General features: G+C 38.4%; 1 protein-coding gene across 8 annotated transcripts in view; it reads left to right on the top strand.

Annotated features, from left to right (window-relative positions):
• LOC137313599 (RNA-binding Raly-like protein) overlaps positions 1–19168 on the top strand; it is a 669041-nt gene extending 649873 nt beyond the window's left edge. For all 8 annotated transcript variants that reach the window (XM_067979539.1, XM_067979538.1, XM_067979543.1 and 5 more), the window contains one exon: positions 15076–19168. Coding sequence is in view for 1 of the 8 variants with exons in the window: in XM_067979543.1 (XP_067835644.1) it covers positions 15076–15089 (14 nt within the window). In the remaining 7 variants the exon portion in view is untranslated. The remainder of the gene's footprint in view (positions 1–15075) is intronic.
• The last annotated feature ends 4688 nt before the right edge of the window (positions 19169–23856 follow it).

The following is a 23856-nucleotide window of genomic DNA, read 5'->3' as shown; positions in this document are numbered from 1 at the left end:
TGCCCTGAATTGGACACAATATTCCTGCTGTGGCCAAACCAGTGTTTTATAAAGGTTCAACATAACTTCCTTGCTTTTGTACTCTATGCCTCTATTTATAAAGCCCAGGATCCCATATGCTTTTTTAACCGCTTTCTCAACCTGTCCTGCTACATTCAAAGATTTGTGCACATATGCCCCCAGGTCTCTCTGTTCCTGCACCCCCTTTAGAATTGTACCATTTAGTTTATATTGCCTCTCCTCATTCTTCCTGCCAAAATGTATCACTTCACACTTCTCTGAGTTAAATTTCATCTGCCATGTGTCCGCCCATTCCACCAGCCTGTCTATGCCCTCTTGAAGTCTATCACCATCCTCCTTGCTGTTCACTACACTTCCAAGTTTTGTGTCATCTGCAAATTTTGAAATTGTGCTCTGTACACCCAAGTCCAAGTCATTAATATATATCAAAAAAAGCAGTGGTCCTAGTACCTACCACTGGGGAACGCCACTGTATACCTTCCTCCAGTCCGAAAAACGACCGTTCTCCACTACTCTTTGTTTCCTGTCACTTCGCCACTTTCGTATCCATGCTGCCACTGACCCTTTTATTCCATGGGCTTCAATTTTGCTGACAAGCCCATTATGTGGCACTTTATCAAATGCCTTTTGAAAGTCCATATACACAGCATCAACTGCATACCCCTCATCAACCCTCTCTGTTACCTCATCAAAAAACTCAATCAAGTTAGTTAAACACGATTTGCCTTTAACAAATCTGTGCTGGCTTTCCTTTAGTAATTCACACTTGTCCAAGTGACTATTAATTTTGTCCAGGATTATTGTTTCTAAAAGCTTCCCCACCACCGAGGTTAAACTGACTGGCCTGTAGTTGCCGGGTTTATCCTTACACCCTTTTTTGAACAATTGATTCTATGATTCTCTGATTATCTTTAACCCAAAGTGCTTCTACAACCTTGTCCTTCCCAGTGTGTGTGTTAATTTGGTTCCTGATACCATTAATGCACGTTCACGTTCCATGTTGAAGCAAAAATATGCAAAGCAAATGGACATTAAAACTAATCACAATTCTTTGTAATTGTTTGATCTTTAAATGAGTTACTGATAGTGAGACTTCCTCATTAAGTTAATCTTATCTTTAGGGAATTTTTGTTCTCTATGCCAATGATCAAAGACGAATCTAAGCATTTGTGTCACAATTTAATTTTTCATTGTAATTCTGCACTTTTATATTGAAGCAGACCATTCAGCTCCAATTTAGCGGCAGTACAGGGGAGAATAATACCTGACCCAATGACACTGGAACATTATTTCTAGATTTTTCAGCCAGCTGCTTACCAGCAAACCATACATCTGGTGTAATGGACCTTTTTGTCGTGCCGACAGCTTAATTTATTGGATGCCATGGAGCATGAAGCCAATTCCTGCTAAATGCTATTTTACTGATCTCTCACTTCTTTCCCCTCAAGGAAAAATAATATCAATTCAATCAGTCAGTCAGGTTCTTTAATGGTATTTGGTTCTATCCTATAGTCACTTGTCTGCATGCAGAAAGAGGCACATATTTCAGTAGCCAAATCTTTAACCGATAGTTGAACAGTGTGCAATGCAGCAAAGACAAATGGCTGTGCAAATGAGATGTCACTGATGTTTATGGGAGATTTTTTTCACTGCATATTGCATTCAGCAATATGCAGTAAAGTGAAAAATATATCTATTAGTATTCATAAATATCCTTTAGTCCATAAAAGATGTACTTTAACCTTATGGAGGAAAAAAAAAATCTGTATCCCATTTCAAAAAGCAACGCACTAAAAATAGGAGTTGGCAATATAATTGGTACTACATGGCTGATTCCTCGATCAGGCACTCCCAGTAAGGAGCACAGGTCAGGAAATTACAGACGTGCAAACCATAATCGTTGGGAAATCCTGGGCCATGTGCCCCTGATTTGGCAACTTACATCACTTGCGAGACCTGCTCCTCATTGGGAATGCCCTCGCATTTATTTAAAATTTTGTCACAGCAAAATATTCCAAAATAGCAATCTCAGCAGAGATAAAAGGTACGAAACCTGCAAAACTAAAGCAGAATCAGAAAATGCTGAAAATTCACAGATTAGACATAATCTGATAGAGAAAAATAAGTTAATATTTTGGGTGGGATCTTCATCAGAATCCAGGACTGCCAGTTCTGATGAAGAGTTACATTTGAAAAGTTAACCTGTCTCAAATGCTGATCAACTTGGTCTATTTTACCACATTTTCTGTTTTAGTTCAATGCTTTCAGCAATATTTTTTTGATTTGCTACATTTTTCTTTTAAAAAAACCTTTTCTTCTTAACTCCCTCTTTTCCTTCCAAGCAGTGCTGCTCAAAGCTGTCAGATTGGAGAACAGCAGTAAACGTGCAGAGTTTGAGTTGCTCCCCTGCAGGCTTAGTGACTTTATCCAGTGACCAGCTGAGCTGTGCAGAGCAGGAAAGTACAAGATTCGATTGAACATCAAGTGAGGACAAGAACAGGCTCACTATGATGCTTCCTTTAGGCAAATAGCTTGCTGGCACTCACACATGAATAATAGCTACTTGGGCAAGGTATTGAGGTGACTGATGCAACTCTACCAGCAAAGAGTTAACATTTTCAGCAGAGGAGAGGTTAGAAAACTGACAAGGGATAAAAAGGTGGAGACTTCTTCTTGACTTTGATATCTACCAATGCTCAGCCAAAGGGATGGAGCTTGCTGCACTTAAGCAGCTTTCATCATAGCTGGGTTGCCGCAATTCTCCAGTTCTAGTGTCTTGCCTAGTGTATTGTCTAAAGCTGAACAAGCTCCATCACAGTGGATTGTGCATCAACTAGCCCTCAGATTTGTGAAGCAAACATCTTAAGCATTATGCTGTAAATTCATACAGTGAGACAAAGAAACCTCATTTAAATTAAATGTATGCCTAATTGTTCTAAACAATTAAAGTGACCCTCAACACATGCCAAGTTTTCATGCTGAATACAATTAGTCATAACCAAGGTTACTGTAATTCTGCAGCACCTCAAGGCCAATTTCTGTTTGTAACATATTCTATTGTTACTACACTACATTTTTGTTGGGTAATAATAAGTAATTGATTAAATTCTATTATACTTATCTTTGATGTATACTGGGGTACATGCAGAGTCCTGGAATACTTAAACACAAATCTACTTTTCAAATCATTTGTAGTATTTAATTTGCTGGTGTGGTGAGTGTTCGCCTCCACTAATTGCATGTGGCATGTAAATGGAGTCGAAATTAAGTTGTTATTTATTCCTATGACATGGGTGATACAAGGAAGAGTTAGATTTGGGGGCCGTCAAAATGTAACTCAGTTCCAAAATACCTGACAGCAGTAATGGCAATGCTTCAAGAAAACTCAAAGTTAATTTTAGTAATTCAGAATTCAAGTTATTCATAGCTGTATCTCTTACAAAATAAGGAGACTTATTTGGCATAGCTAATAGAAGTTTGAAGTCAAGTGTAATTTCTGGAATTTTTCATCCACCAAAGATAAGTCTCAATTTACCCTGTAAAGTCTGGAAAAAAACAGAAAGATATTGGTAAAATGTAGAAAGACCAGAAGCAAAAAGCAAATGCAGTGCTGAATTCTTGTTATGGTTGCACCAGCCAGATTCTGAGAGACATAGCTAACAAAGAAAATGAGAGTTACAGACACCTTCACCAGCATCTAGAGAATTTGAATTACGTGAGCTTCAAATACTGAATCTTTTCTCACATAGGTCACAAAGGATTTGCTTATTAAATCTAATTCCCTGAAAGCAGAGTGTCAGTCTAGTCTCTGAGATGAATGTACCCTCTATAATTCCTGAGGCATGCCTCTCTCTACACAGTATCACTAGTACCCATCAACTATTGTGAAATTGGAAAAACAACACAGGGGCTCTGTGCTATTATTTACATTAATTCTGAACAACTTCAAAGAAAGGAAATTATGGGGAGTATTACTTTCTGAACAATCTACTTTGATTACTCTTTGTGTGTATATGTATGTGTATATATATAATTAAGTGCATTGGGCGTATTTCATTGAAATACTAGTTATTCCTGTAGGTGACACTAACAGGTATCACGCTGTGTGATGCAGAATAGCTACTATTTCATAGTGACATTATTATCACCCTGTGATTGCTCAATCTGGCCATTAGGTTCCCACAAATCATTCAAAATGCATTCTGAAATTTTTTTTCTGGTGCCATTTTTACTCAGTAACTGAAATATATAATAGCCAAATTAAACAAATTTTAAAAATCAAAAAAATACATATTTCTCAATAACATGATTAAATTTATCCATTGAATTGTCTTTTGTGTCTTATAATGCCTCATTGAAGTTTTTACTTGCAGGCTTCACCTTCACCCAAAAGCCTGGACTTGGATTTGAAAGTTTTGCCCAAAGATGTGACTCTGAGCTGGATTTAGATTGTGCAGTTTGCACTTGTGCAGTTTGTCTAATTTCCCAGGATGCATCAGTACCATTTGGTCAGCTGTACTGATGGAATATTTTACTGTAACTTCTAACGCTTTCTACTCAGTAATGTTTCTTAAAATAGTTTTGAAAAACAAGCAGAGGCACTTCAGTAGGTTTAAGGCAAAATTTATATTGGGTGTTTTTTTAAAAATAGAGTTTAAAAATATTTTAAAATAAAATAAGGGGAACAATTATTAAAAACAAATTAAATTGCCTATATAGCAATGTGCACAGCATCGAAACAAAATGGGAACTGAAGGCAATAATTCGTAGTGAGGAGCCAGATGATGTAGGGATAACTAAAACATGGCAACATAAGGAACGTGACTAGCAGTTAAATATTGCAGGATATAATGTATTTAGAAAGGATAGGGAAGGAAGAAGGGAGAGTGGGTTAGCTGTACTAATTAGGAACAACATAATGGCAATAGGAAAAGGGACATAAGTAACATTAAGATAGAAACAGAATCCATATAGATTGAGACAAAGGATAAGAAGGGATCGATCACATTAATAGGCATATTCTACAGACCACCTAATAGTGGAAGGGAAGTGGAGAATGAAATATGTAGGCAAATCTATGAAATGAATAAGAAAAATATCGAATAATAATCATGGGCGATTTCAGCTAACCCCAAATAAACTGGCAAGAAGAGGGACGGGGAATGGAGCTTTTACAGTGTGTACAGGACTCCTTTATTATCCAGTATGTGAGAAGCCCAACAAGAAAGGAACCACAGCTAGATCTAGAGATGGGAAATGAACCAGAGCAGATAAGAGAAGTAAGCATAGGGGAATACCTAGGCAATAGCAATCATAACATAATAAGATTTAAATTAGTGATTGAGAAAGACATAATTAAGACAAAGACCAAAGTAATAGATTGGAAAAAAGCTAATTTTGAGGGGATAAGAGTGTAACTAGGGAGGGTAAACTGGGAAAAAATTTTGACAGTCAAAGAGTTAGAACAGCAGTGGGAAATATATAAAATGGTGATCAATTGCGTTCAGGAGAAGTATATTTCTCTAAAAAGCAAGAAAAAACTAGCCAAAAATGAAACACCATGGATAAATAAAGAGATAAAGGTAAAACTGAAACTAAAGAAAAAAGCATACTCTAAGTACATAGACAATACAGGAGAGGATGATAAAATGGAATAAGAGGTTAGGAAAGAAGTAAAAAAAAATTAGGAAAGCAAAGAGGAATTACGAAATTAAATTATCAAGGAATATAAAAAGAAATAGTAAAGTATTCTACAGACACATAAATAACAAAAGAAAAATCAGGATAGGGATAGGGCCGATAAGGGGTACACAAGATAAACTCACAGGTAACGACAGTGAAATGGCAGAAATATTGAATAGCTACTTTGCCTCAGTATTTACCAGGGAGACTGACAAGGTGGGCATGACAGAAGATGAAGAGATTTAAAAAGATATAAAAATGGGGAGATAATTGATAAACTAATTAAACTTTCAGAGGATAAAACCCCTGGTACGGATGGATTGCATCCGTGAATATTAAAAGAAGCTGGGAAGGAGATAGCAGAGGCATTAATACATCTATATAAAAATTCATTAGAAAAGGGAATAGTGTCAGAGGACTGGCGGCTAGCTAATGTTATTCCTATATTTATAAAGGAAGCTAGAACCAGTCCAGGGAACTATTGACCAATTAGCTTAACATCGGTGGTAGGAAAGGTAATGGAATCTTTATTCAAAGGTGTAATAGAAAGACATCTAGAGAACAAAAATACAATAAATAACATGGATTTCAGAAGGGAAAGTCATACATGACCAACTTTTTTGAATTCTTTGAAGAAGTAACAGAAAGAGTACACTAGGGTAATGTAGTAGATGTAATATATTTGGATTTTCAAAAGGCCTTCAATAAGTAACATTGTAGACTCATGATTAAGGTCAGAGCATGTGGAGTCAGGGGACAGGTACCAGAATGGATAGCAAGTTGGCTACAAAATAGAATATAGAGAATAGGGATTAAGGGTAGCTACTCAGACTGGCAAAAGCTGGGAAGTGGTGTTGCAGAGGGATCAGTGCTGGGACCTCTGTTGTTCACAATTTACATTAACGATTTGGATTTGGGAATCGCAAGTACAATTTGAAAATTTGTGGATGACGCCAAATTGGGGGTGTAGTTAATACAAAGGAGGAATGCATCAAAATGCAAGAGGACATTTATAAACTTGTAGAATAGGCGTGTAATTGGAAAATTAATTTCAATTTAGGTAAGTGTGAGGTGGTGCATTTTGGTAGGAAGAATAAGGAGGCCACATACTGCTTGGATAGTAAGAGTCTAAACCCGATAGAGGAGCAAAGGGATCTAGGGGTACAGATACACAAATCTCTAATGATGCATTAAAAAAAGGCAAATCAAGCACTAGGGTTCATTTCTAGAGGGATAGAATTGAAAAGCAAAGAAGTTATGTTAAACTTGTATAGGACCTTGGTTAGACCACACTTAGAGTACTGTGCACAGTTCTGGTGTTCTGGTCTCCATACTATAGAAAGGATATAGAGGCATGCAAAAATGATTCACAAGGATGGTACCATAACTGAGAGGATATACTTTCAGGAAAAGCTGGACAGACTGGGACTCTTTTCTGTAGAAAAGAAAAGGCTGAGGAGTGACCTGATAGAGGTCTTTATGATGGGTAGATGTAGAGAAAATGTTTCCACTTGTGGGGGAGTCCAAAACTAAAGTTTATAAATATAAAATAGTTGCTAATAAATCCAGGAGGAATTCAGGAGCAACTTCTTTACCCATAGAGTGTTAAGAATGTCAAACGTGCTAACACAAGGAGTAGTTGAGACAAATAGCATTTAAGGGGAAGCTAGATAAGCCACAAGAGGGAGTAAGAAATAGTTGGGTGTGCTGAGAGGGTGAGATGAAGTGGGGAGTGAGGAGGCTCATGTGGAGTATAAACACCGGCATAGACCTGTTGGGCTGAATTACCTGTTTCTGTGCTGTAGTTTCGATGTAATTCGAGTTGTGTATGTACATATCCATGTCTGTGTATGTGTGAGAGACGAAGGACAGAAAATGGCAGGGCTCAGATTATCCACCTGTTTAGGCTTTTATTTTGTGTTCTATAAACTTCAGAAAGTCCCTTAAGCTGAGGGGGATAGGGAGAGAAAGAGGACAAGAGAAACAGAAAGAATATTCATGTTAATGTTAGTTCAATTTTCAAAAAAAAATCACCAGTTGAATTTCAAAGCCAACTAATTATCTCATCTGTTTTGTTGACAGAAAAGCTCAATGATGAGAGAGAGAGATTGGGGTCAGAGAGATTGAGAGAGCAGGAAGGTGAGAGAGAGATAAACTGGAGTCAGAGAGAGAGAATGGACACTGTGATAGGAGTTTTCAATATTAAGGTGGGCATTCTGGAAGAGAAGTGGAGTGAATTAAACAATAAAACAAAAAGCAGAAGAGTGCAGATACTGGAAATCTAAAATAAAAACCGAAATTGCTGGAAGCACTCAGCAGGTCAGGCAGTATCTGTGGAGAGAGGAAGATAGGGTTAATGTTTCGTCAGAACCCTGGACAGCTGCAAATTGGCCATTAGGCCAATCCAAAATCTATCCAATATTTTTTTTTAAAGTCAACCTGTTCTTTGGACCCACTTGTTGGTGGCCGGTGCACTTAATCTCTTGGTGTACAAGCCTCCAGTGTTATGCCAAGCCCTTTCCGATCCATGGAATTGGGAACTCCTACTGTAGGGAGCCCCAACTACAGCTCCACCCAGACTTCTGTGCCCTTACCATCATTGGCCTGTTAGAGGGCGAGTGAAGGCTCCACTCCTTACAAGAACTTCAAGGAACTCCCGGAGTCAGCAGAGACCCAGCGTAACTAGGCCCCTGCCTTTTCCAGCAGGTGCCACTGGATTTCCACCAGAATTATGGTGGAAGTCTGGTGGAACCCTTGAGAAAATTCAGGGTCCTTGTTTACTTTTGTTCATCATCTCCACTTGTTTTCCTTTACCTCTCCTTTGCTCAAGGCAGTGAGTCACTGCAGCATGGTTCCATTGACATTGGTAACTCTCTGGCACCTCGCTACAATTACCATTTTTCCTGAACGAGCCCAGGTAGTGAATGTCATGTCACTCGGCTCTTGGAGGTATTACAGCTAAGCTTGACCCTGTCCTCACCCAGCATTCACACACGTGCGTTTCCAGGAGTTATCACCAGATTGTGATTGGGACCAAGAGCCCTAATCTTTTGGTTCCTGAGCTCAGGGGGCACTAAAACAAATTGAAGTATACTGATGACATGAGGGATTTTACCTAAAGAGTATAAGGGGTAATATTATGAAATCACCCAACTGACACAGAACTTTGCCAACCAGGAATACATATGGGAAATGTGGGTAATCACTATGATTTTCCATCCATTTAATGTTAGTAAAATTTGTCTCTGAAAGTTCTGCTCTGCTGTCTTTATGCCTGTTTTGGACGGAAGTCGAAAATCTGCCCCCCAAGTTACAAGCAATACCATTGTGGTGGTCATTTTTCTAGCTTCTGATAGTCAAACATTTTGAGGCAAAGCAACATTTATCATTGGAAAATTTCCCTAGAAATGGGCCTTTTTAAAGTCATGCCCATGCTACAGAGGGGGCAAAATATGTTTCTGAAGATATGCAAACATATAAATGCATTTGAACCATGAAATGTGCAGCAAACAAGTTTTTGCAAAAAAAAAGTGTGGGTGGGTTTTCATATCATAGAAATTTACAGTACAGGAGGCCATTCTTCCCATCATGTCGGTGCCGGCCGAAAAAGAGCTATCCAGCCTAATCCCACTTTCCAGCTCTTAGTCCGTAGCCTTGTAGGTTATGGCACTTCAAGTGCATATTCAAGTACCCTTTAAATGCAATGAGAGTTTCTGCCTCTACCACCCTTTCAGGCAGTGAGTTCCAGACCCCTACCGCCCTCTGGGTGTATGTCATACGTCTGTTTCCATCATGCGAGAGGTGGGCAGAGTGAGCCCACTGCCTGCCTGATGGAAGCGGTCTCAGGCAATGCAGGTAAATTAAGGGGGGAAAGCGATCTCGAGGGAGGGTCGCGGAGGGCTGGGCATGCTGCACCCACTGGCACTTTAAAATTGCTTTGGGGTCCTTTTGACATCATAGAACCCTTATTTCCATTGGCTTAAAAGGCTCCCATACCAACAGGCATTTAGACCACCCACTTTAAGGCCCCAGCCAAAATGGCGGACATCTGGATGTCAGTGGGAACGGGGCGGTAAGTTCTGCGCTTCAGTTTTTCTTGTGTTACCGTTCCATTCCCACCCGAAAACAGGGACAAAAATCAGCCCTGTATTTTATTTTTGTCAAGCTATACTATAAATTGGTACACCATGAATAATTCTCAAAAACATGATTATGTGAAATTTGTGAAAGCTCTGATCGAAAAATGCGATTAACTGGTATTATGTGTTCTGAGATTCACAGTAACAGCAATAATGGCCCTAAAGATTTCCAATATAGGTGAAGATTGCACACTGGGTTTCGGTATCTGACTTGTGACTTAAGTAATCCTACTATGAATTATGCATACACAATGTATTTCTGTGCACCATTAGTTACTAAATTCATCTGCCATTCATTGACACAAATCATCATTTCACTCCATTGAATTAATATCCCTGAGCACAGTTCCATTATCTCACCCCAATTTAATGTTGGCATGCTTGGAATTTTTGGGACTGCAAGGAAGGAATTAGTTTCATATGATACCATAAAAATAAGAATTCTGTTAGTTCTCCTATACAGTGTCTCTCACCATGTAACACTTGGTGATTACTTTTCCCAATCAGGTCAGAGTGTGTGAAGAGCAGCATAATTTTTATTAATATAATTAAATGAAACAGCAATAATTCAATTATTCACAACTCGGATGCTTCTCGGAGTTGTGTTTGTCCCAGTGATCAAGCATAAATGGCAACTAAAAATTAAGGAAATGTGAGTGACCCACACGCTGCTCCTCCTCCATAGCAACACAACTCTTTGTATGCTGTGGAAGGGGTAGAAAATAATGCTTAGAGGTGGTCATGTTGCAAAGTCTACAGCGAAAGCATTTATGCAGCAGTGTGAACAGGATGAAGTTCTGCCCCAGTGATAGTGACTTTTCTCAAAGTTGGATGTCAGCAGTCCACCATGAGCAATACAATTCCCAGGAATGGGACGACGTGAAATTTGTCTCTTTATGAACAGAAAGATCGGTGTAAATGTTATTAACTGATGTTATGTGGGATGAAACAATGTGTAGCAGCAATAATGAACTTTAAGATTTCCAGCATCAGTGAGCTTTACATGCCTGGACTGTTCCTTCTCTAAACCTAGCATGAATTTGATGTTAAAGCATAGTTACTCCAGTTGTTGAAGATTATAGACTAGTGAGGAATCAATTCCAATTTCATGTTCTCGGAACAAGCCTATGTGCCTAGTGCTGCAGTTGACAGCAACCCACAGGAACTGGATCTTCCAGTTAAATATATTGAAATGTATAAATTGGGTGAACTACGTAACAAGGTATGAGTATATTTTACTGCTATTATTTTACATCTAATTGCACTTTTAGCTTTTCTAAATCACTTTCTGAGACATGTTATTACTGACCAGCTCATTTTCCTAATTATCTGAACTTCAAAACAATCTAATGAATAATACACAGCGTAACTTAGTCAGAGCAACTGGAACTACCACATGGTAGACTAGGCAAAGCTAACCTGAAATAAATGCTAGGAAAATCGACCGTAGCCCTGTTTTCTTTACGTCCTCTGTTCTGATGTAAATATGGTATAGATATAACCCCATAATACTTTCTGCAGCTGCTGTTATTCCTGAGTAGAATCGGCATAAAACTTCACTGGTTAATTTGGCTGAAACTTTGATTTCAACATCAAATTCATTCTAAAATGCTATCAGGATAAGAATGTGAACAATGCCGCTCCAGAGGAACTACCCCATTAGCTTTCAGTATTGCACGGAAATAGATGCTGCCTGTATATACATTTGTCAAATTTTGAATCCCTCTCAGATTGGCAACTTGCAGCTATACTGCATTTCCAATATTGATGTGATGTGATGTTAAAAATGCACCACACCAATGTAGAGTGGTCAGTACAGCAGGCCCAGTTAGGACCAAATGAGTGGAATTAACCCAATTTTTTCATGGCATATAACATTCCAGCAGTGTCTAACTGGGAATATCTACAACTACAGAAACAAGTTATATTCAGTACTTGCAAAGCTACTAAGGAGCTGATAATGTAGTCAGAGTTACCCAAATTGCTGCTGTGCTTTGCACCAAAGTGTGATTGGGCACAGAGTCCAGATGCCTACTCTGCACCCGATGCACACTGTACATGGCAATGCAATCTTCTGAGAGCATAATTGTGTAGTACACAGCACACTACTATCATTTTGGATACCATTGCTAGACTGTACAATAGGACTCTCCCAGATCTGTCCAAATAGCAGAATCGTTGCTTCAGCTTGCCTATGGTATGCTCTTTTTCTATCCTTACATAGGCATGTGCTGCACTAGATTGGTTTGAGCTGTGACTCATTGATTTCAGACTGATATTATATGTGATGAATCAAGAAGGTATCTCTGGAATCCCAATCTAGTCTTGTCCTCCATCTGATATTGAATTTTTAAAATTTGTTTTCAGACATGGGTGACACTGGCAAAGCTGCATTTATTGCCCATCCCTAATTGTCCAATAGTATTTCATTAAATGATAGTAGCATTGTTGATTGCAGCTTGTGTTTTTAATACTATTACCAAAGTGTAACAAACTGATTGGATGAACCCAATACTTAAACTATAGCTCGATTTACAGAAACTGTTTCTTCAAATTTTTCAAAACTCTGAACTAAAAGTTCACTGAAAGTTAAACAGTATGAAGTTTAAATTGAGACTAAATACAGACAAGGAATAAATGCATCCTTCCAGCTGAATGATTCGCTGCAAATTTGACTTGATATTGACGGAGATAAGGATGGTTGACTCTCATCTAAACTAATACGTTGCACATTTGGAATGATGAGTTGATAATCATGCATTGTGTGTGTGTGCGTCAAATTTCCATTTGGAGAATTCTAGTTAATGAGACAGCTCAAAACAGTGAACTGAACTTGCATCATTTTGTGTGTTTCAGTATAGTTTGAATTCTTCTGGACTGAAATTACACTGCAATATTGGCAATAGTTAATGTTTTCATCTGTTACTTTGTTGAGAATACCCGTTTTTCTTTGTAGCTAATGATATGCTAACAAAATTGCACTTTCAAAAATCAGCACGTTGTCAATTACAGAGGAAATCAGACAATCTCCCTTTTTCACTGAAAGAGGAATTCCACCTGTTCCTAGTGTGATTCCAGATGTTGCACAGAAATTAAGAGGACCTGGGGACAATGTAAGAGCAGCCAAGTGAATATCAGAGAGTACACCAAGATGAAATTTGTGAACATGAGTGCTCATTGAAGACCACAGATAGTACAGTTTCCTCTGAATGGAGACTTGCTGAGCTGAACTGAGCAAAGCAAAATCCAACATTTTTGTATTAATTATCACTCATGCTTACTTCACAACTTAATTTAGGATGTAAAAAATGTTGGGTGCATTCCACTGTTATATTTACAAACACATTACAGATATCACATAATGCCATATTCCCCTTGTTTGTAATTTATTGTGATCTTTGAGACAAGACCACTAGAGAATGGCATATGATTGACATCAAGCCAAGAGTTCAACTTCATTGTTTTTCACCAACATTATAACAGCCCTACAGAATCTTGTTATCTCAAAGATTCAGATGTTAAAGCAAACTAATACGCACACTGTTATAGTGAATGTTAAGCAGACATACAGCTTAGATTTGCAGTTAGATGGTTGTTAACGATAAGATACTTGGGATAATTGAATAAAGGACACAATCAACTTTGCATTTCCATAGATTCTCAATAAATATATTTATTTCAGCAGTTTGAGTTGCCATGTGTAGTGTGGTTATATTAACACTGACTGCCCTGACTGCTCCTCCTGTGCTGCTCTTGTTGGGGGCCTGCCTCACCCTGAACCAATTAGTGCCTGCCTCTCTGCTTAAATTTCATCCAGAAATGATTAAACAGCTTTATCTGGGGATCCTGGGGCTTTCTGCCCCCCCCCCCCCCAGCCCTTACAGATATTTTTTCAGTACAGTTTTAAATGAATTGCCAGAACAATTTTAACTGTGGTGTCCCCTTTAAGTTTTTGCCAAGGGTTAATTTCTTCAGCAATATGCCAGATGTCGCCCACTCCACAATAATGTCCCTAATGCAGGGAGCTCACCATGAATATTGAAATTAGAATGATCCTGGACACTACACTGGGGCAGCCCACCTCCCAATGGACGAGTTCAAATCACACTGCCATATTTCCATTTGGGAATTCAGTGAGCGGGAAATCCAAGCTGTATGCGGGAAGACCTGAATGGGAGAATGTCAATGAGCAAAGAGCTGTTGGAGCTGCCTAAGAGAAAGAATAATGAAAAGCTCTATGGTATTATGAGCAGACTGGCAATGATAACTGATTGAATTGGTAGGTCTAACTAAGTCAGCTGCATCAATCATCACTCCACTTGATAATTGCAGAGTCGGAGATATTTGCATTTGGCTGACAGCTGCCTTCCCCATTCTTCATACAATGGGGTGCCTGCCTGAGCTGGGGGAGGGATTTCACTTTGCTGGCACTTTGCTCTACAATTGATTGTGTTTCAGAAAGTTCACTTTAAAACTTTAAAGCCCTAAGCAACGCTGGACATCAGGGATGTACAAGTGTCTCTTGCACCTAGTGTAGATTACGGCCCAATTGCAAGAAATACGCTTCACAACACACCCACCCATTTGTGAGCTAGTGTATTATGTGCCTGCCCCTAAAACCTACAGAATTTCTGATAGGGCCAAACGGGGCATGGGCTCAGTGTACACAGGTCCTGCCCCAAATTCTGCACCCACCCTCCCAGATAATGGTGGCATTGTCTACACAGGGCTGTGGAATTGCAGCCCTCAAATGTCCAAATATGGAAATTAAGATGTTATCCCATTTTAAATGGTGAAGTATAGGTTGGAAACAACAAGAACTTATATGCTTAGCTTTATCATTTGCTGAGCTTTTGAGTCTAGGAAATGGATAGATGTCAGGACAAGGGATTAAAAAATAATTTAACGTAAGGAAGATAGCTACAGCTTCCCTCCATCAACAGAAGCAAGTCTGTCTGGAATCAGATGTAGCAATTTTGTCAGATTTGGAAACAAACATGAAGAGCTAAATATTTATAACAAAGGATTATGGCTTCCTCTGATTTATTTAGTTGAAAGTGTTTGGCTGCAATTTTCCATTTGGACCGGGAATTTGTTTATTGAAAGCAGTGCTATCAGACTGTTTGAAAGGGTTTTGTTGAAACTTGTCCATTTTCGGATGTTTGTGCTTTTAGTGAATTATGCGGTGCCCTGACTGAAACAAGCGGTCATTTGTCTCCTTGGTATTTTGCAGTTAAAATGAACTGAAGGAGACATGGCGGTTGATGAGGATGGAACAGCTGACATTTGGAATAAGGTATCATCTTGAGCAACAACTGAAGAAAAGATGTAACAAATATTAAGACTGATAGTCAATCTTACGTGCAAGTTACTTCATCTTTGTTGGAGATTACATTTGTGACCTGCAAGGAAGAAACTTTCATCAGGTTTAAATTCTGTCCAGTTTGTATGCTTGTTGGATTTCCATAGCCATAACTGTGGAAGAATTTTTTAAATACATATATTCTCAGTATTTTAAATGTGACAAAAACACATGTATCTCTTTTACCATGTAGCCTATGATAAATTAACATGGCTCTGTAAAGGAATCTTAACAGAAATTATACTCGTATAGTAATGGGATAAAGTTATTTTGATATCAGCATGTTGATTAATTGTCAAACCTTGTTTTCAGGTTTGAGTGTTGTTTGAAGTTGTAATGTGGTCTTGGCTTTAAGTGTGTTAGAGTAATTGCGTGATCTGACCGATCATGTGCAAACTACACCTAATTATAATTTTTGTTTGTTGAATGGGAAAAATGGGTTATATTAAATGAGCCAGTGAATTAAAAGTACATGTTTGCATTAACAAAGACTAGTGGGGAAATCCAGGGGCCATATTCTTAAAATTATGTTTTTACTGATTTGGAGATAATGGGGTCATTTTAACCTAACCCACCTGTCGGGAAACCCACAGAATCTCAATGGAGAGTTCAATCGGGCTGCGTGTAAAACCAGCATTGCACCCGATCCGGTCAGTTTCCCGACAAGCGGGTTAGGTTAAAATTGCCCCCAAAAATTCACAGAAAATTCTGATGAATAAATTCTGTCTTGAGATATTAACCCAGATTTTCTTCTTGGGGCAGTTTTGGACTAGACAGGAGCGGGAATTGTGACAGGGAGCCATTTCACTGGCTCCTCGATGCCTCCCACTACTTTTGCGATTGTCCTTAGAGATAATGGCAGACAGTAAACATGTATGAAAGTTATAGGGTAATAAAAGGAAAACAGCATCCAACATGTTTCCTGTCACTAATATCTTAACAATGCTGAATGTTGTTGCATTCCTGGCATACAGCAAGGCAGAGGAGAGGTTACAAAATGAAATGGCTGATTTGCCTAGTGCAGTCGATCATAGAGTGATTGATTGCACTAGACAACGCAGGAGATTTTTTAAAACATTCTTTGGCCAGCACTGCCAGCCACACGATGCTGTGGTAGTAGTCACAGCTATTTTCCTCCCCTGCTTCCGAGGCCAGCTCCCAAAAATTGCTCTGTTAAGAGCATCCAGTGAGCACATATTTGCAGTGGCTGAGTACTGAGGAAGGAATATATTATTACACAGACAGGATTTAAAGTGATTTATACGAACATTCAATTTTGCTTTTATTTCATTTTATCTTAACAATGTAAAACCTTTTGGAAAGTAACCTTCAACAGTATGAGAAAAATAAGTTGTTTCAAATATAAAAATGTTGCAATTTTCAGTGATCATTTTAACAAGCTTAAAATGATGATAAAGTAGAAAGAAAGCTTAAGCAGAGATGCAGTCTTCCATCTCTCACTCTCACCACTTTCACTAATTGCCTGCTGCCTTCAGAGATTCATGTAGGCTGTATGTGAAACAATAACAAAATAAAGACACAAATTATCTGTTTCAAAAAAATAGGCTTTGAGACATCAATCAGTTACTGCATTCCCCTGATTATTGCAAGGTGCTGTAAAGTGTTTTAAATTATCATTATATGGTTATTTCACAATCTAAATAAAAAAACTTTTAGCTGATGGTGTATTTTGAGAAAACTTTATTAAACAAAAAAAATCATCCAAAATAAAAGTACCTACTTGCTTTTAATGCTAAAAGTTTGTTTAGAATATGGCCCCAGATTTTCTGTTGTGCAGTAGATTTACCATTGCTTATGGCGATAGGCAATGCCTTCCCTAGGTGAGATTTTTCAAATTTTATACATTTTCTGTTACTTCGTGGAAAAATATAGATTACTATATAAATCCTACAGCAAAAACATAGCTGCGAGCCAATAATTAATAAACCTACATGTACAGCTGGTGCGTTTTTTAGTTGGTGATGAAACTATTCACCATGCTACGAAAGGAACATTAGAATGGAGATTGCTTTGTTCCAGCTGATAAGGGAATTTTCCCATTTAGCGGTACTTTACCATATTCTGGAAATGAAAAGAAAGTGAAAGCTGGAAGTTCAAATCGAAACAAAAATGCTGGAAATGTGTAGCAGGTTGATCAGCATTTGAGAGAAAAAGGTAAGTTATTGTTCTGATGAAATGTCAAAATATCTTTCTCATTCAGATACTCATCTACATGGTGTTTTATTTTCAGCATTTTCTGTGCTTAACCTACAACATGTATTATGATGGTAGCTATTGCTTTTGTGTGACAGCTTGGAAACTCGAACTTTTCAAACTATAAAAAATAAGAAAAATAGAATGATATATTAATGTAAGGTGAGCCATAAATAACTCACAATAATAGTAAGCAAAAGTACAATGGCACAAAGGTCCCTAGCGCAAGCAGGATGTAACATTCCATTCTATTGCCTTGCTTTTACTTACTACTTCTGCATTCACAATCTATGTTTTGCGGATATGGTCCATGCTTTTCATAATGGGGATGCAGCTAGGAAATGGCAGAAAAATAGTGACAGACTAAAAATGAAAAACAGCGGCGATAGAGAAATAAGGAGAAAATTAAGGAAAAATTAAATGAGGAAAGTATCCTGCTACTTGGGAAGCTTTGCCAATAAGAGATGGGAGTAATTTTTACCTCCCCCTGTAGAATAAACTAGCTCAGACAAAGCTAACTCTTCACTTGGATCCCTTTGTTATGCAAGACTGGTCAGCCCCCAGTCAGAAATGTTAATCAACTAAAGCATGTATTTTTCATTCAATACTTAATTCTATTGCGATTCCTCATGCTACGTCCTTGTTGTTTAGTATCACCCTTGTTCTTTAATAATTTAATTATTATTCATGAAATTCTGTCTTTGAAGGAAAAAATCTTTAACATTTTTCTCAAAAAAGGAGAAAAGTTATGAGTAGTTGATAGATACATAAATAATATATAAGTTTAAAAGAGAGAAAAAGTAAATTAAGAAAGATGAGGAATTTAAAAAACATGGTTGAAGCAACACAGACTGTTAAAAATGTACTTATTAAGGTTAAACATTACTGTGGGCAATACCATTGTAGAAATGCTTAATGTACTCAAATCAAATTCTCTTTTCACTATTATAATGAAGGCATTAACTCACTTAAAACAAACAGGTTAATGCCTCCATTTAAACAGCATAGAATGGAATTTAACGCAAGCACTTTAAGTATTCATACAATAACATCAGCGAGAGTAATTTCTACCTGGTAGAGAAAGATGGAGAAAGTGCCTCACTGTTGACCAGCATTGGTACAGTTTGTTTAACATAGATTAATTCTATATGTCTCACTGTTTAATAATTAGCTAAAGATTCTTTGTGGTTTGTTGAAACAAGAACACGTAAGATGGGCATTGCCTTTCTGCCAGGTTCTCCAGATCTACCTCAGAAATGGAGCTCACAAAAATAATTTAAAAGATATTTGCAATGCTTTAGTTTATTCTGCCTGCATTTGCATGAATAGAAATGCTTTAACCTGTGAGTTGCATCTGTGTAGGTTCTGTTTGAAGGCAAGTGTTTCTACTGGCTTTCCAGTAAATCAGCAAACATTTCTTTAAGAATCCCTGTACTGTTTAATAATCACTGATGTATAAATTCTCATTTCTTGTGATTTAAATTTCTATGTTTGTGGATAAAATATATGATTGTTTAACTGAAACATTTGTTGTATTAAAAGAAATTGAGATGATTTTATGATCATTGAAAATTAGTGCTAACTTGCTTTTCAGCCATTCAAAAAAAACTTTGGCTCATGGTTAATGATAGAGGAAACCTTCAGGATATTCTTCAATTCATTGGCTCTTTGATCAATTCTCACAGTTTTTAAACATCTGAACTTTTGTATTGATAAGGACAGAGTATTAAATAAAAGAACATGAATAGAATCTATTGCATCAAACCTTTATTGATATAAAAGTTAATATAGCCTAGAATTTTAAAAATGACAGCTTACCTGTTTCTGTTCAGCACCTCCAGGGATGACAGACTGCACCACTGGACATGAAAATCAGAATAATGCAAAAAGCATGACATGTGTCATTAATATTCACTCACACTGAAGACACTATTTTAGCGGGAAAGTCAGAATGTTTTTTGTAGGGTGCATATTGGATTATAAGCTATGATTGGATTGTTCCAACTGGTGCCAGAGAGAAAAAGAGAGAGGAAAGCAAAGTTTTGAAGAACCATGATAGAGATTTAGGAAAGAGCAGAAAATATATGGCTGGCTGAGCCAGGAGAAAGCTACAGGGAAAGAATTTAGAATGTTTAACCAATGGAATAATAGTAGTCTGAAATCTACATTCATTTGTGGCACTGAGGGTGGCCTTATACTACATTTATTGGTCTCACATTATACAATGCAATGCAGAGCCAACAAACTTGAGTTCCCAAATTACGCTCCTGGCTATACATTGCTCCCTTCCCAGCAATAAAGGAGCTCTGTCCAGATGGTTACATTTCAGTTGCAAGATATAGGCTTTCCTCTAACACTTGAAACATTGGAGATAAAATTCAACTTCAGCAAGGGCACACAACTGGAGGTAGCTGATTTGCCGCCCGTCATGTGCCCTGCCCGATTTTCCTTTAAGGCAGCCTAAACCTAAGCCTGGGAACCTTTTGAAGCCTGCTTTCTCAACTTGGCTGAGTTGTAGTATACCTGGTGCAAAACCTAGGCAGTACGAGACGACTTACCTCTTACACCTCTTGCCTTTAGTGCACTTGGGAATCAGGCCACTGAACTAACTCCCAAGTAATGACTGCTTTCAGGTAAGTGCACATCTGAACCACTTCACATTGGTGAAAACGCAATAGTAAAATGGCACTGCAAAAGAATTTTAATATTGTTACAGTCAAAATCTAAGCAATTTTAAAAGGTTGTGCTGGAGCTGCTGAATCCTTCAGTGATGACATAATGAACTTAGGACTCAAGTTAATTTTTATAAATAGCTGAATTTCTGAAATATATAAATATTACATTTTAGGTCGCAAATATCAATTAGCAGCTTGAAACAAAAACAGGAAATGCTGGAAATACTCAGCAGGTTGGTCCGAATGCTGAGTTAATGTTTCAGGTGTGGAATCTTTGTCAGAACTGGAAGATATTACAAATGAACAGCATTTAAAAAGGAACAGAACAAAAAGCAGGGGGAGGGAAAAAACAAACACACACTCGCACACATACGAGAAGAAATAGAACGACCTGTAAAGTGCTTAAGTGGAAAACGGGAGATGGTTAAATAACTGCAGTTATATTAACATCAGGTAATAGGAGGCATAATGAAAAAAATGATACACAAGACACAGAATATGTGAATAGCTGAGGTGGTGGGTCGGGGGTGGGTGGTGGTGGTGTTAATGCAGTTACAAACGGAAGTACAAACACTGGTAAAGCAGAGCAGGCTCCAGTGGGAAAACAAATTAGGTCGACAACAAGGGAGGGAACATCGGATTGGTTCCTTTACAGATATGTGCTCCAATGTACACAATTTTCCAATATTCACGACACCCCCGTGATTCATTGCACCTGTCTGCAGATCCAGGAAAATCTCCCCTATTGTGTATATGTGTGTAGGGTCAAAATAATTAGTCCAACTCTCATCCCACAGGGAACAATCCCTTAGCACTGCCTCTAATGTTTTCATAAATACAGTGACTCTACCTAGAGTGTATTAGTATACTTGTGCTTAACATGTCCACTCACTGTGGAACAGTAAAACACAAAGCAAACAGAACATTGAAATTTATAGTCAAAACAATAGAACGCAAATCAAAGAATTCAGGCTAAAACTGTACAGTGCTAAACCACACCTTGAGTACTGTGTCAAATGTTTGTAAGTGGAATCATTTAAGACACAGTTCGATGCTCCACGGGTGAATTGTAAGGTCATTCTGGATTGATAGACCAGGAAGGGCTGAATAACCTTCCTCATCTATATCTATCTTGTGATCTGTATCCAATATTCCATGTGTGGTCTCACTTATATTGTAGTGTCAGTATCAATTTATTCCTCTTGAATCCAGGGATCGACATCCCAAATTTTATTTGCCTTTGGACCCGTTATGTTATAATGCCACATTCTGTGTTTGTTCCACGATTGCACCTTGATCTTTTTATTGATTCACATTAATTATTAATGCAATTCATTTTGTAATCAGATTTCTTGTTTTAGTGCCAACATCATTTTACTTTTCTCAAACATTTTTTTTTGCAGGTAGGTCACCCTCTCATTTTCTTCCAATATTTTCTCCTCTATGGGCCATGTAAGTAATGAGGTTGAGGCACTAGTAGGGGGAGGGGCCTGGAAGCGACTTGCTCCAAGTCCTTGGGGTCAATTTTAAACCCGTGGTTTTCGGGCATGCGCGAATCGCACTCGCTGGCCTAGTGTTTCTAAACCCTGTGCCTCGTCTACATGCTACCAGTCAGTCACCAGTCCAAAATGGCCGAATAGCAGCAGCTTGCTGGCAGGTGGGAGAGGAGATCTGGGAGGCCAAAAGTTGCCGTTTGGCGCTGAAGGAAGGCTTGCCGACAAACAAGTAAGTCGCAGCGGGTTGTATGGCACGGTCTCGCATTTGCAGGGTGGAGCCTGGAGCAGGAGATGTCCAGACTCCTGCTGCTCCTGGCCACACAATGGGAAGCTTTACACTTACTTTGGGGTGCTTCTTCTGCCTAGCGGTCACCAGTGGTCCCTTTAAGGGCTGCTAGTCAGGCCTCTGACCACCTAGAGAAAGTGGGACATGTACTTGATGTGCTCTGCCCATTTGTCCATGAAAATTATAATTGGGGTCCTACAATAGGCGTAGGACCCCAATCTGTTTTGGACGGGAGTGCTGAGTGCCCATTTAGAGGCCTACCTGAAAATTAAATCAGGCAGGCGAATGAGTGTACAAGGTCCCCGACAGATTTTCCTCTGCCAGTCTGTTTTTCAGGCGAGAAATGGTCGGCTGGCGGTTGAAAATCTCCCCCCCAATAACATCCATCACAGCGCTAGCAACCAGTAATTGTGATAAATCCTCAAAGAATTCCAAAGCATTCATTATACCTCCTTTTCATTATCCTAGTTGGCTAGAAATTATCAACAAATTAGACTTATACAGTGCCTTTAACATAGTGAAACGTCCCAAAGTGCTTCACAAAGGAGCCGATCAAACACCAAGTAGGAATAAAGAGGAGGCATGGGGCAGTGACTGGAGGCATGGTCAAAGGGGTAGGTTTTGATGAGGCTTTTGAAGGTGAGATGAAATACAGCAGGATGGATGGGTTTATGAAGAGAATTCCAGAGTGCCTATTTAGTTAAATGCTCTTGAATTGCTTCATTCACAGTGATATTTTCCTCTCTATAGAAGTCAAGTTAACAGGTCTACAATTCCCATAATCATGATTCTGATGTTTAAAAGTCAGAACATTAGCTGCTTCCTAATCTATGGGGACTGGGCCTGTACTCATCGAGCTGCAAAATACTTCTACTTCTATCCTCATTTCCTTAAGTATTCCTGGATGGATTCCATGAATTACTGATGCCTTATGAAAATTCAAGAACTTTTTAAATCATCATTATTAATCGCTACTTTTTTCCCAATGAATTTGTATGAATCCCTTTCCTTACAATTACCATAATGGGAATACTGTCAACGTATTCTATAGTTAAAAACTGTGTGAGAAAAATAATTTCCCTCCACGTTTTTTAAGGGGCTAGCTCACCTCTCTTATCTAGTTCCTCCTATGATTTACCCCCTTGAGCCTGTTCCACCATTCAATGAGATCATGGCTGACCTTTGACCTAACTCCACATACCTGCCTTAGTCTCATATCCCTTAATACCTTTAGTTAACAAAAATCTATCAAGCTCAGATTTAAAATTAACAACTGAGCTAGCATCAACTGCCATTTGCAGAAGAGAGTTCTAAACTTCTACCACTCTTTGTATGTAGAAGTGTTTCCTAACTTCACTCCTGAAAGTCCTGGCTCTAATTTTTAGCCTATGTCCCCTAGTCCTAGACTTCTCAACCAGCAGAAATAGTTTCTCTCTATCTACCCTATCAGTTCCCCTTAATATCTTAAAAACTTCGATCAGATCACCCCTTAATCTTCAAAATTCCAGGGAATACAACCCTAGTTTGTGTAATCCCTCCTCATAATTTAACCCTTGGAGTCCAGGTATCATTCTAGTAAATCTACACTGCACTCACTCCAAAGCCAATATATCCTTCCCAAGGTGTGGTGCCCAGAACTGAACACAATACTCCAGGTGTGGTTTAACCAGGTCTTTGTATAGCTGTAGCATAACTTCTACCCCATTGTATTCTAGTCCTCTAGATACCCCACAAGAAATGTTTTCATTTCCCCTAATGTTTCATTTCTCATTTTATCTCAGATTATCCTTTTTAACAGCTTTGGCCTCAGATGTAAGTATTTTTCATTCTTTGCCATTTCATTTTGAATTGTTTAAAACATTTCTAATTTCCTTTGTGCTATTTTTAACCTGTCTTTGTAACCATTTAGATCCATATTTTGATATTAACCTTGAACGTCCTCATTCCCACCCTCTCCTGAAAATAGCCAGGAAACATTCTG

The sequence above is a fragment of the Heptranchias perlo genome, chromosome 3, assembly GCF_035084215.1.
Source record: "Heptranchias perlo isolate sHepPer1 chromosome 3, sHepPer1.hap1, whole genome shotgun sequence".
Taxonomy (NCBI): Eukaryota; Metazoa; Chordata; class Chondrichthyes; order Hexanchiformes; family Hexanchidae; genus Heptranchias; species Heptranchias perlo.
The sequence above is the reverse complement of the archived record's forward strand: the minus strand, read 5'-3'. Positions and strand labels throughout refer to the sequence as shown.